At 42.5% G+C, this 12,915-nt stretch overlaps 1 protein-coding gene across 3 annotated transcripts in view; it reads right to left on the minus strand.

Moving 5' to 3' along the window:
* CTNNA2 (catenin alpha 2) overlaps positions 1-12,915 on the minus strand; it is a 944,650-nt gene that overhangs the window by 829,751 nt on the left and 101,984 nt on the right. For all 3 annotated transcript variants that reach the window (XM_064481973.1, XM_064481977.1, XM_064481975.1), the window contains exon 2: positions 4,523-4,629. In XM_064481973.1, coding sequence (XP_064338043.1) covers positions 4,523-4,624 — 102 coding nt within the window. In that variant the 5' untranslated portion in view covers positions 4,625-4,629. The remainder of the gene's footprint in view (positions 1-4,522; positions 4,630-12,915) is intronic.

Below are 12,915 nucleotides of genomic sequence, written 5' to 3' on the forward strand. Positions count from 1 at the left end.
GAAAACTCCTTGACTCCTGCTGTTTCTCTCGTCCCTGTCCACCCTCATCAGAAACTGTAGGGCAGACTGTTTCACTGCATATTTGCGATGAATTTTATTCAAGTCATAAAGCTGTGTGTGCTGGACTCACAGGGGGCCTTTGTGTAGTTTTCTCGCTTAGCTCTGCCTTTTGCTGTAGAGGCTGAGTTTATACCTGACATTTCCTCATCTCCTTACTTATCCACATGCCCTCCTCACACGTCACATCAGTCCGATCATTAAGGTTTCACTCCAAGGGAGGCGACGGTGAGTCCTGACGACACAGCCGTAATATCACGGCAAAAAAATATAGAAAAGCCTGTCTTAAAAGTCACGTTTTTTGAGAGAATCTTTTTTTTTTTTAAATCAGAGTAAGAACATTAGCAAGAAAGGTTAACTGTTTAGACACGAGGAGACACTAGAAGGATGTTAAGATTAGTTACAGCGCTACATCATTGTGTGAAATTCCACAAGCGTTTTAAGTGTTCAAATGTATTAAGTGAACAAATATGAATAAGCAGTTGATTGTATTTTTAGTAAATAATCCATTGCCTTTATCTGACAGAATTCTAAATAACTGGACTGAAAGATACGTGGAAAAGCCCATTTTTAATGGTAATCGTAGAAGTGGTATTCTTCAGATAAGCCAAATACAGGTGCAAAATGTAAAGATCTGAAAAATTTAAGAAATAAAAGACAGTTTATGTCTATTACTGTGTCTGTCCGTGCTGGATTCACCCACGTCCTTCTCACTGGCTTATACCGTACTGGTTAATGGCTAGTATGAGCCTGAATGTATTTTCCATCAAAAAAAGAAAAATGGCGACTGCATTTCACCAACATTTCCTTTACACCAGGCACCATGTTCTAATTACTGTTTCACTTCATCCGTACGATAAGGGTTAAATGTATCGATATGTACCCAGAAGTACAAACTCCAAGGCTTGGAAAAGGCGACCTGCGTTTTATATCTCAGCTGAGAGAACTGCATTCCAAGCAGACTGACTCCAAGACGTCTCCTAAACCAGCCCTTCTCAAGCTATCTGTGATAACAGGCCACGTATTTGTTACTCCAAAGGGTCACAAACCAACACTTTTGTACAGTACAACAAAATTAATAATTCAAAAACCTTTAAATATTCAATGAGCCCCAAGTTCTTATTAGATTCCACAGACATAACGTGACCCCGTAAAGTGGCCATGAATTTCTCAAAGCACTTAACTCTCCATTTCTGCGCTTACTGCAGACCAGGAACAAATAATTCATGCATCAGCCTTCGTCCACAGACCACAATCTCAGCAGCCAACGTGCTCCCAAATCTAAAAGCCTGTCCGTATGAGGTGTTTCCTGAAGAAAGCTGCACGGTGCTAACAAGCATGGCCCAGTGGAAAGGGGGCTTACATCTCACAAAACGTTTCAACAGCCCCAAACAAAGACGTCTGCATCCCAATCCTAGGACTTGTGGATGTGCCGTCTCATACGGCCGAAGGGACTCTGCAGACGGGATGAGGTTAAAGATCTCAAGATGGAGAGGTTATTTTAGAGTATCTGGCTGGCCCCAATACAATCACCAGGGTTCTTTTAAGAGTGAGGCAGGAGGGCTGAAGTCAGAGGAGATGTGCTGGAAGAGGCTGCAATCAGAGGGGGAGATGTGAGGGTGCTCTGCTGCTGGCTTCGCAGACGGGAAACCGCCAAAAGCAGGGAATGCAGGCGCCCTCCAGATGCTAACAGCGAGAAGGACCTTCCTCCCTAAGGAGCACAGCCCTGCCAGCACTTTGATTTCAGGGCTTCTGACCCTAAGAATCATCTGATGATAAATGTGTGCTGTTTCAAGCAACTGAGATTGTGGTAATTTGTTACAGCAGCAACTGGAAACACAGATTTGGGTTCCAGGGTGCAGTGCTGCTGTAACAAATACCTAAAAATGTGGAAGTTGCTTTGGAACTAATAATGGACAGAGGCTGGAAAAATTTTGAGGACTATAATAGGAAAGGCCTAGACTGCTTTGAACAGACTGCTACCAAAAATATGGATGTTGAAGGCCCAGCTGGTGGGGACTCAGAAGGAGGAGAGGAGCGTGGCAGAGAAATCCTTTATCGTCTTTGAGAATATCAATCATTACGAACAGACTGTGAAAGGAGATGCTGGTGAGGGCTCAGAAGGACACGAGGAACGTGTTGTTGGAAATTGGAGGAAAAGGTGTGTTTGCTATCGGCTGGCAGGAAGCTTGGCTGAATTGTTTCCTACAGTTACACAGAAATCAGTCATAAGTGATGGATATTCAACTGAGGAAATTTCCAAGCCAAGTGCTGAAGACGTGGCCCGGTTTCTTGCTTACAGCAACGTGTGAGAGAAATGAAGCAAATGGAGATAGAACTGTTAAGCTAAAAAAAAAAAAAAAAAAAAAAAAAAAGAGGACGTGATGACTTGCCTAGCAGACTATAAGAGATGCTACAATTAGAAGACTTGCTCTCAGGAAAGTGTGCTCTGGAGAAAAAGTCAACCATGTGCCTGTGAAACCTTCAGCTCGTGCCCTGGGAGGATGGAGACCCAGGGAGCCCTTGATGAGATCAGGCATGGGGTTCATGGACCCCTCAGTCGTTTCACAGAGGCCAAGCACAGAAACGACTTATCCAGGAAAGACCGGAGAAGCAGCCTGTGTTCTCACAGGGGGAGCCCCAGAGACATTACAAGAGAGAACCACAAGTTTCTCAAGACTGTTGTTATCAGTACAAACACTGCCAATGTGGAGTGAAAAAAACCCAGAGAAAGATGAAATTCAAATAAACTGTTGGACTCTCAAAATTATACAGGCAGGGCTGATTAAAAAAAAGATTCAGCTGAGAATATGTGCTGTCCTTCATGAAAAAGGGATTTCTTGGGTGAAGAACCAGGCCTGGAGGGCAGAAGAGCCTCGAACCACAGTTTATTCCCGGGCACTGAAGTCCGAGTGCCTCGCTGGCTCTCTAAATTGCTTGAGGTCAGTAACTCTTTTTTCCTTCCCGTCTCACCTTTTAAACAGAAATGCCTAGAAATGTTACCTTATGCCTGGGCCACTAATGCATTTTGAGAACATAATGTTTGTTTTCTTATTTTCACAGGTACATAGATGGTGAGAAATTCTGCTTGAGGATGGCTTATAACTAGAATCTTACCCATACCTAATTTAGACGGTTTAGAGGATGAGATTTGGAATTTTAAAACCTGGAGTTTAAAAACTGATGAATTCCAGGCGGGGTTTTGGTCTTGAGATGATACTGTAATGGGTTGAGTCTACTGAGGCTCTAGAGACGTAGTGAATGTGTTTTGTATAGGAAGGATGTGAACTGTAGGGGAGGGTGGCCGGAGGGGGGACTATGGCAGGCTAACAATGACCCCCAGAGACGTCCATGTTCTAATTCCTGGAAACTCAGTATGTCCCCTTAAATGCCAGAAGAGCCTCTTCAGATGTGATCTGGCCATGGCTCTCGAGATCAGATTATTCTCAAGTATCCGAGTGGGCGCAATGTAATCCTAAGGGTCCTTATAAGAGGGAGACAGGGTGATGCGAGGGCAGGAGCAGAGGGCAGAGTCAGAGAGAGATCTGAGGACACCACACTGCTGGCTTCCAACATGGAGGAAGGGGCCGAGAAGGGAGCGGCCTTTAGAACATGGAAAAGCAAATTAAAAAAAAAAAAAAAAAAAAAAAAAAAGGATTTTCTGCGAAAGCCTCCAAAACGAGCACACCTCTGCCAACACCCTGACGTCAGAAGTTCTGACCTCTAGAACCACGAGGTAATAAACCGGGGAGGCTTCCAGCCACTACGTTTACAGTAATTTGCCACAGCAGCTGGAAGAAACCAACCTCGGTGCCCCCTACTTAATTTGACATCATACTTCTCTATACATACGCCATAAAAAAATCTTGAATTTTCACATTCCATGAAATTCTTAGTTAATACAGCAAAGAATATGCTTCACAAGATGCAAAAATTAGGTTTTACAACTTTAAAAATCCTAGGAGTGTTTCCCTGCTAACAGTCGTCTTGCGGAAATGTGACAACTGTGACAACATAAAAGTGGAACCTTTCATCATTTCAAAATGATGGATTTCCCCTTGTAAACCAAAGAAAAAAAGTAACTCAATAAATACACTTTGCTCTTAAATCGTCAGTGCAGTTCTTCCTGACTGCATTAGCATCTGAAAGTAAGGTGGAACGGTTTATTTAGACTGCGAATCCATTACTGCAAATGAGAGTGCCCTTCACCAAAGCACCCCCTTTAATTATCTCATCAACTTAATTTCAAAAGTCCCATGAAGAGTTTTCTTCAAAGGCACTGCAAACCTTACTGGGCGAAAAAAAAAAAAAAAAACTGTCCACAGCTCAGGCAGGAAAGCATACTCAGTAATCAGCGTTATAACGGGATTTACTCACTCTGAAGGATTTCTAAGTTCTCTGGAAAGTCATGATACAATCCCAGTAGAAACACACATGTCACAAAGCATTTCAAAGCAGCTCTTACCTGTGTGACAAGCGGCTCCAAGAGCCTCTCCACGGTCAGCGTCCGGATTTCCAAACTTTTGGGGTCCCATTTTAATATGATAGGCGAAGTTGCCGAGGTCATGCTCCCTGCAGAGACACACATCGTCAGTCAGAAATAATGGAAACAGTCTGTGAGCTTGGGGGCTCAAAACAAACACGTCACCAAGCCTGGTCCAGCCTCGTCAAGTCAGAGACGGGGAAATCAGAAGCAGAACTGAGTTGGTGATGACGGATCAGATTAAAAAAATGGATGTTTCCTGAGGGCACCTGTATTCCTTAGCAAACTCTTGGGACCCAACTGACACTGAAATACATCGCTTACTCAGTGTGTGGTGTCTGTATCCAGCTGCTACCTGCTGGGAAGGACTTGGACCGTGGCCTTGAGTAGCTGACGGTTTCAGGACCCGTGCTGTGATCACGGAATCAGAGAGGGGTTTGGGAGACCCGAGGGGAAAACACCGAAGGGTTCTGGGGAGCCCAACAATGGCTTCCAGGAAGCACAGCAAACCCCTCATGATCACCGGAGGAGGGGCCGCACGTCCCAACAAAAAGGCTTCTTTGGTTTTTTTTCCCCCATCATAACTGAGCCCTGAGGACACTCCGCTCCCCAGGAGAGCCAAGTTTCATTCTCTTAAACGGGAAAGGTACCTTGCAAAACGAGTGGCCACGGCTCTGAAAATCAGCTTGCAGCTATTTGCAAGCCCTCTGATCACTCCCTGCACTCATATTCTTGTTCCGTGAGCGTCTGATAAGGTTATTTATCTCACTCTGAAGCAATCTTCTCCCACAGATACGTAGGTAACAGCCTCGCACGCCCCTATAAGCACACAATGTGGTCCTGGCCTCAACGGAGTAAATTATACATTCTATCAGGGGTGTGTTTCTCATTGCGAAACCGACTGCTCTTTGCTGAATGTACTTTGACAACTAACCACTGGGCCAGCCACCTTAGATCGTACAAAGTGAAATCTGAATCATCTGCTTTAATACCCTCATAAATCAAACTGTTCACAGCCGTTCTCTTATTTTGAATCAATGTCCCCACTCAATTCCACTCTTATAAATCAATGTAGATGATTACTTCTGTTAGAATTAACCCGGCCAAGAAGGCCTATCACATTAGGCACATGCTCCTTCACTGCCCTGCTCCTGCTAAGCCTTTGGCAAACACACCCAACAAATTTGCTTCAGGGGAAAAAAAAAAAAAAAAAACCAGGCGAAGACACAGTGTGCTGGTATTTAACTCTCTCCAAATGCCGTGTTTTAAATAAACGAAGCTCAGCGATCCAGCCACACAGCGCGATTTAGATTTGGGTTCCTTCACAACAACAATAGTTGGCAAGGATATGCTGCCTGTCCTCCAAAAACCTGAAAACACTTTACGCATCTCCCGTTCACACCGCCAACTGCCGCCAGCAGCTCCGACGTGCGCAGAACTCTGCCGCCAGGCAACACACCTTCCCGCGCTGTGGCAGGATGGAGAGACCAGATGCTTTCTCTCCACACAGGCCGCCTGCATCCCTGCTGGAGCCAGACCCGCCTCAGTAACCCAGCACTGAGGACACAATGGTTGCGAACTCTGAGCACCCTTGTCAAGTTCTGACGGACTAGCGAGTGGCACAGTAACAATGATGCACAGGGAGGCCCCGGAGGGAAGCAAGCTGGGTAACGGAACAGTCAGGCAGTGAGGTCATTTTCACACGGCAGTGAAAGGTACTGAGTTGGACTGTGAACAGAATCACCCCTGTTACGCAGGCGAAGCCGGCCCACCAAGGCAGGCACACAAACTCTTTTACTGATGTTCCCACCCACTGATGTACAGAAATGGCACTCAAACAATGCTGAGGTGAGAAACAAGAATGCTGGGACAACCGTATCAGAGACACGAATCCAGCCTACATCAAGAAGAAATGGGAGAGTGCATGCCTAGCGTGCACGAGGTCCTGGGTTCAATCCTCAGTTACCACCGCTAAAAATAAATGAATAACCCTAATTCCCTTCCCCCATAAAAATTATAAAAAAAAGAAGAAATGGGAGACCTTGAACAAAGACCTCAACCCAACTATGAGCCAACAAGCAGAGTTAGATGGAACAGGGCCTTGCATCCTGAAGGTCACAAGGAACTTATAAAACTAAAAATGGAAGGACAAGAGTCACCGAGCAAATCACTTGACTTAATTCATTCCTTTGGGGATCAATCTTTTCAGCCACTTCTGAGGACACAGGTAAAAGTCAATGGCAAAAGGCAAGGCAAGGTCGTACGGTATTAATTTCTTGAAGGGAAAAACCCAGTCATAGAGACATGCTCCTCCGTGTGGAACAAGCAAACTGACTCAGACAAGAGGCCGGGAGAACAAGTGAAGTGTGTAGTCACACACACTGGCCTCTCACGTGTCGAAGGAACAGCTCTCAAATCCACACTGCACGTCTGCACAATGAACGCAGTCTGTGGTGCCCACAAAGAATTATGCATAAAGAAAATACATCTTTTTGGTCAATGATTTAAGTTCAAAGGAAAAAGTACATATTTCACTTGCTTTTGGTAGAAACTTAGAATGCTGACTAGACACAATGAAAGAGAGAAAAACAGGGGCTGTAAAAAAATGGAAGATAACCGGGTTGTCTTCCTCCATGCATCGTAACTGCACAAGTCTAAGAACAAGCTCTTAGCAATTTATTTAATTTCTGAGAAGACTTTCTTCTTGAAAGGTATCAAGCTGCATATCCAGGGAAGGTGACAAAACATCCTACACGGTAATACCTCACAAATTCAGACTCTCCAGGGAGGTGAGGAAGAGACATGCGCCAGGATCTGCCAGAGCCATTCGTCACTCATGACAGAAAAAGCAAAACGTGACAAAAAGACATTCCAGAGTAACACGAGCTTCCTTACGAGCCACCAAGGGGTAAGTGTCCTAATTTTCTGCTGTTAATAAAGGAAGGAACCTCTAATATTCAGGCCCCCTCCTGGGAGAGGGGCTTTTCTAGGGAGTCGAGAACTTGACGTGTGTATGTGCATCACAGGCAGGAGTAGAGGCTGAGATATAAAAACAGAGGAGGCATCTGATTACACTTCAAACATCCCTAGAGAGTAAAAGGCACCCTGGTTGGCACCTGCACCCGCACCAGGTCTAAAAACGGTGAGGGAGATTCGGCTCTCTTCCTGGTGGTACCCTGGGTTTGGAAATGGCCTGGCCTCACGGCCTAGCGATGGGAAAGTCCTGCTGTTGATTTTTCTCCATCAACGTCACTCACTTTAAGCTCACTTTCTCTTCCTTTGACTATAAGGAGGCAGCGTATCGCCCATCCCTGTCCCCTACAGAACCATCCAAAGCTCCAGCTCAGGGAACTGACCAGGGGCCCACGATGCACGTCGCCGCTGCAATCAGAGGATGCATCGCCGTTTAGATTCAGAGCTGAAGCGATTAATGTCCACCTGTTCTCCGCTATTTGCAGCAGAGGTGGGCGGGGCAGCTCTCCATGTGGCTGTCGGAGCAAAGTGCCCGCCGCCCTCACATGCTACAGGACCTGTGAGACCTCTAGCCGAGGCGAGCCCAGGCCTTCTAGCCAAACACCCCGAGGACAGCTGCGGGACAGAACTGTCATTCTCGTCATTTCAAAAGGTTGTAACAACACTTCATGTCTAGGCATAAATGTCTACTAAAATACTTTAATATTTTTAAACACATATTAAATAAGAATTAAACGATTATATTCTCTTTAGAGCCGCTCAGTTGTTCTACCCAAATCAACAAAAACAAAAAGAATATATGAAGAAAGTTCCACAGCCTGCAGGCTTTCAGGGTGACAAGTTTAGACTAATAATATATAGCCTACAGCTTCCTGATTTAGGAAAGAAATCACTATGTCCATAGCTCACTGAAATGAGTTTTTATACCTACAATAGTATATTCATAAAATCTAAATCTATGTGCCAACTTAATAGAAATTTGCTACTCCCGGAGTATGCGAATAGAAAGCCAGTAATCTGAAATTCAAAATGAAAGCTACTATCTGTCAATTTCATTTCCTTGCTTCTCACTACATTCATAGCCTCATCATTTAAATTCATTTTGGAGCATAAACAGGCTCAATCTACTCCTAAATTATGGCTTGTCTTCCATTTGGATTTGAGCGTGTGTGATATCCAGGTGAGCCGTGCCTACTCCATTTGCGAAGTTAGGTCTCCAAAGTCCCATCAAGGACTCAGTTTTCCTAAACAAAGTGTATCTGACCAAAGGTTAACCCTGTTCTACCTAACATCCTTCAGCAGCATTGCAATTCTGATTTGTGCAACAGATTCCAAAAACCGAAAATAAGAACCGTTAGTATTTCAGACAACGTATTTTGAGAAGTTATCTTTATAGCCCAAAAGCAATCTCAGATTATGTAAGAGGAAGGCATTATTTAATTGGCAATGAATTTATTCTGTGTCCTTCTAACCTTCTGTAAATTAGAATTCCACATGCAATGATTATATAACTTTAATCCTCACGAGGATCTCAACATTTCATATTCAGATTACAGCAAAATAACCACAAACTGCTCTCCTTATCTTTCATCCTGCTGTATAATTCAGCCCAACTAATTTTCTGAAACATGCCTTTTTCTAGGACAAAGTAACTGCTTAACTCTCTTCTCCAGCCAAGTCCCAAGTCTTTGTAACAAGGCTGTCACTCCACTTTCTGACCATGGTCCCCTGGATCTTATTTCTTTAATATGTCTTCTGTTCCAATCAGGTATGGACCACCTCATAACAGAGGGTTCATGTCACTTCCCAAAGTCCCCACCTGGAACACAGTCCTCCGCATCCCCCAAAATCCAACTGCTGACATCTTCCCATTGCAGCTTCTCCACACACCTTGCATTGCTACGGATTTACAGTCAGTAACGGACGATCTTAATTTTTTTTAAACTGGCTCATTGTTGAGAAATTGACATTAGTTTTAGATAACCCACCAGATTACAAACTCATTAGGGCACAAATCAAGTTTTTTTATCTCTTGTCTATCATCATTATAATAGGTTAGTAGGTCTGTCATAAATGTTTTACGTATGCATGCATAAAACATGATCCAAATATTTATCCGATTTTTTTCAAGTATCAACTTTTCATCTTTTCAATAGTAGAATCCATCTCCTAGAGAGGAATAATTTTAAAAATATCTTTCGGACATATTGTTTAGACATATTCTTTGGTCGGTACTTCCTAGAGACCTAAAACAAAGGATATCTTGGTATGGCTCAGAGAACACAATTTATATTTAGGTTTCTTTTTATTCACATGTTTTAAAAATATGTAGTTTCACTATGTATTTTAACTGGATCATTAGTTTTTATTTAATGTGTTAAATCTGGGTGTCATTTTTGTTCAGGAAAAAAGTAACCTCGGGGCTTCCTTCAGCAAACTAGTGAGGTCTGCCTTGGTATCTGACTCACTGCTGAGACCCACACGAGGGTCTCTTTGTGAAGAACAGTATAAGCTACAAGTTGGCCCACAACGCCCTCTGGGAAGTGTCTTCCTTCTCCTCAGTGACCCAAATTGCCTTTTGTCCCCAAGGCCCAATGACTCCTCCTTTCTCTGAATTCCATCGCTATCCCACTAATTAGAACAAGTACCACATAACATTTAATTTGAATACAAATCGTCTTCTGTTGCTCTCTGTTTGCTTTATATAAATTTTGTCCTCTCAAATACACTCAGGGACAGGGACTCGGCCCCCTTCGCAGTGATTAGCACAGTACTGAGCATTTAACAAAAATGTTACGAGCATTTGTGAACTTCATTCTTTGCCACATTCAAGTCTCACAATCACACACACACACACATACAGTTAAAATACAACACCAACTGTGGAAAACAGTGTGAAGATTCCTCAAAAGATTATGAATAGAATTACCATATGACCCAGGAATCCCGCTCCTGGGCATATATCCAGAAGGAACCCTACTTCAAAAAGACACCTACACCCCAATGTTCACAGCAGCACTATTTACAATACCCAAGACATGGAAACAGCCTAAATGTCCATCAGCAGATGAATGGATAAAGATGTGGTATATTTATATAATGGAATACTATTCAGCCATAAAAATGACAACATGCCATTTGCAGCAACATGGATGTCCCTGGAGAATGTCATTCTAAGTGAAGTAAGCCAGAAAGAGAAAGAAAAATATCATATGAGATCGCTCATATGTGGATCTAAAAAGAAAGAAAGAAAGAAAGAAAGAGACAAATGAACATAAATACTAAACAGACTCATAGACATAGATTACAAGCTTGTGGTTGCCTTGGGGGAGGGGGGTGGGAAGGGAAAGACAGGGAGTTTGAAATTTGTAGATACTGACAGGTATATATAGAATAGATAAACAAGATTATACTGTACAGTACAGGGAAATATATATAAGGTCTTGTGGTAGCTCATGGTGAAAAAGAATGTGACAACGAATATATGTACGTTCAAGTATAACTGAAAAATCATGCTGTACACTGGAAATTGACACATTATAAACTGACTATAACTCAATAAAAAAATACAATACTAAGGCTCTTATGCAAAAAGGAGATTTTTAAATCAGAATGAACCACTTTCGATGCCATTTATTTGAAAAAACAAAACAAAAAGTGGTTTTCCTCCCACAGAATGCCTTCAATATTCTAACAGAAAAGTCGAATACTGTGTGTTCCATTTCTTCCTTCCTTCCTTCATTTATCCATCCATCCAGTTAATCAGGGCAAATGCACTGACCACGCAAAGCATGCGAGGCCCAGGCAGGCGCTGTATGAAACATCGAGGTGTATCAGACTTGTTAATGCTGACTGGCGAGATGAGACCGCCTCTGACTCATCAGACTGCAAAAGCAAGAACCGTTCAGTGAGGGAGGAGAGTTCAGAGAGTGAGCTCAGCCAGGCAGGGGCATCTGTGGGACCAGTATCCTTTCATTTCACCAGGGTGTTTAGGTCAAGTGATAGGTAACCAAGAATACCTTCAGATTTCATATGCACTGGTGGAGTGATAGTGAGCAGTTTGTGCAGCAGAATGACAAACAAATACTCAATGCCCTTTTGAATTGCTGCCAGAAAAAGGCCAAAAACAAAAGTGAGTATGAAAAAGCATTCAAGTAACCCCATGATGGAGAGTCAAGAAGACAAAAGTAGTCAGAGTATTAAGATATAATTTAAAGAAATAAATGCAGCTATTTATGTAAGACCTGTTTTAAATTAAGTGACTGTAAGAATATTTAGTTAATTAGTACTAAAGGATCTGTATTTTTAAAAATACATTACAATTTTATTTGTCAATTATAATTCCATAAAGTGGAAAAAATTAAAAATCAAATCTCACAAAGCAAAACCCAAGATTGGCATTCAACTATATTAAAAAGTATAAAATATGTTATCCAAAAGCAACATAGACAAACTATAAGCTAGGAAATGCACACTAATGATAAAGACTTAATACCAAGATTATATAAACAACACTTATAAATCGATATGAAAAGATAACTCAAGATCGGCAAAAGAAAAAAATTTTAACCAAAGAACCGGCCCAGATGGCTCCCAAACATATTAAAATAGCTTCAGTCTCAGTTATTAGGGAAATGTAGACTAAAAGCACAAAGACATGCCATTTCACACAGACCATGTCAGCAGGCGTTTCAAGTTAACAGCAAGTATTGGTGAGCACGAGGAGCAATGGAAACGTTCGCACACTACAGAAGCAGCTATCAACTGGTCAAACTAATTTGGAAAAAAAAAGAAATAAAAAGAAACCCGAGTTGGGACCACCTAGCAAAGTTGAACTTGGGCATAACCTATGATCTGGTGATTCCAATGGTACGTACACAACCTAGAAACACTCCTGCACGTGCGATTTAACTGCAGGAAAGAATGGTTATGGGGGCACTGCTCACTGTAGATAAAAACCGTAAACATGCAAACATCTGTCAACAATGAATGATAAATAAATAATATTCTACTGATATCATGAAACAGTATACAGCAGTGAAAAAATTAACTGTATTTATATTGAAGAATAGTTCAGGTGTACAAATAGTGACTTGGTATTTTATTCATTATATTCCATTCAAAGTTATACGACATTGGCCATATTCCCGGTGCTGTACATTACATCGCCGCATCTTTCTTATTTTATACCTAGCAGTGTGTGCCTCTTATGCCCCTTGCCCTATCTTGCCCTTCCCCACACCCCTCTCCCCACAGGTAACCACTGATTTGTTCTCTGTATTTATGAGTCTGTGTCTTACTCTATTCATTTGTTTCATTTTTTGTTTTAGGTTTTTTTTCTACAATGCCCCCCAGCCCAACCTCCCACGCTGCCCCAAAAGGCAGCCCCTTCTTTGCACCCT

This window comes from Camelus dromedarius, chromosome 33 (genome assembly GCF_036321535.1).
Source record: "Camelus dromedarius isolate mCamDro1 chromosome 33, mCamDro1.pat, whole genome shotgun sequence".
NCBI lineage: Eukaryota > Metazoa > Chordata > Mammalia > Artiodactyla > Camelidae > Camelus > Camelus dromedarius.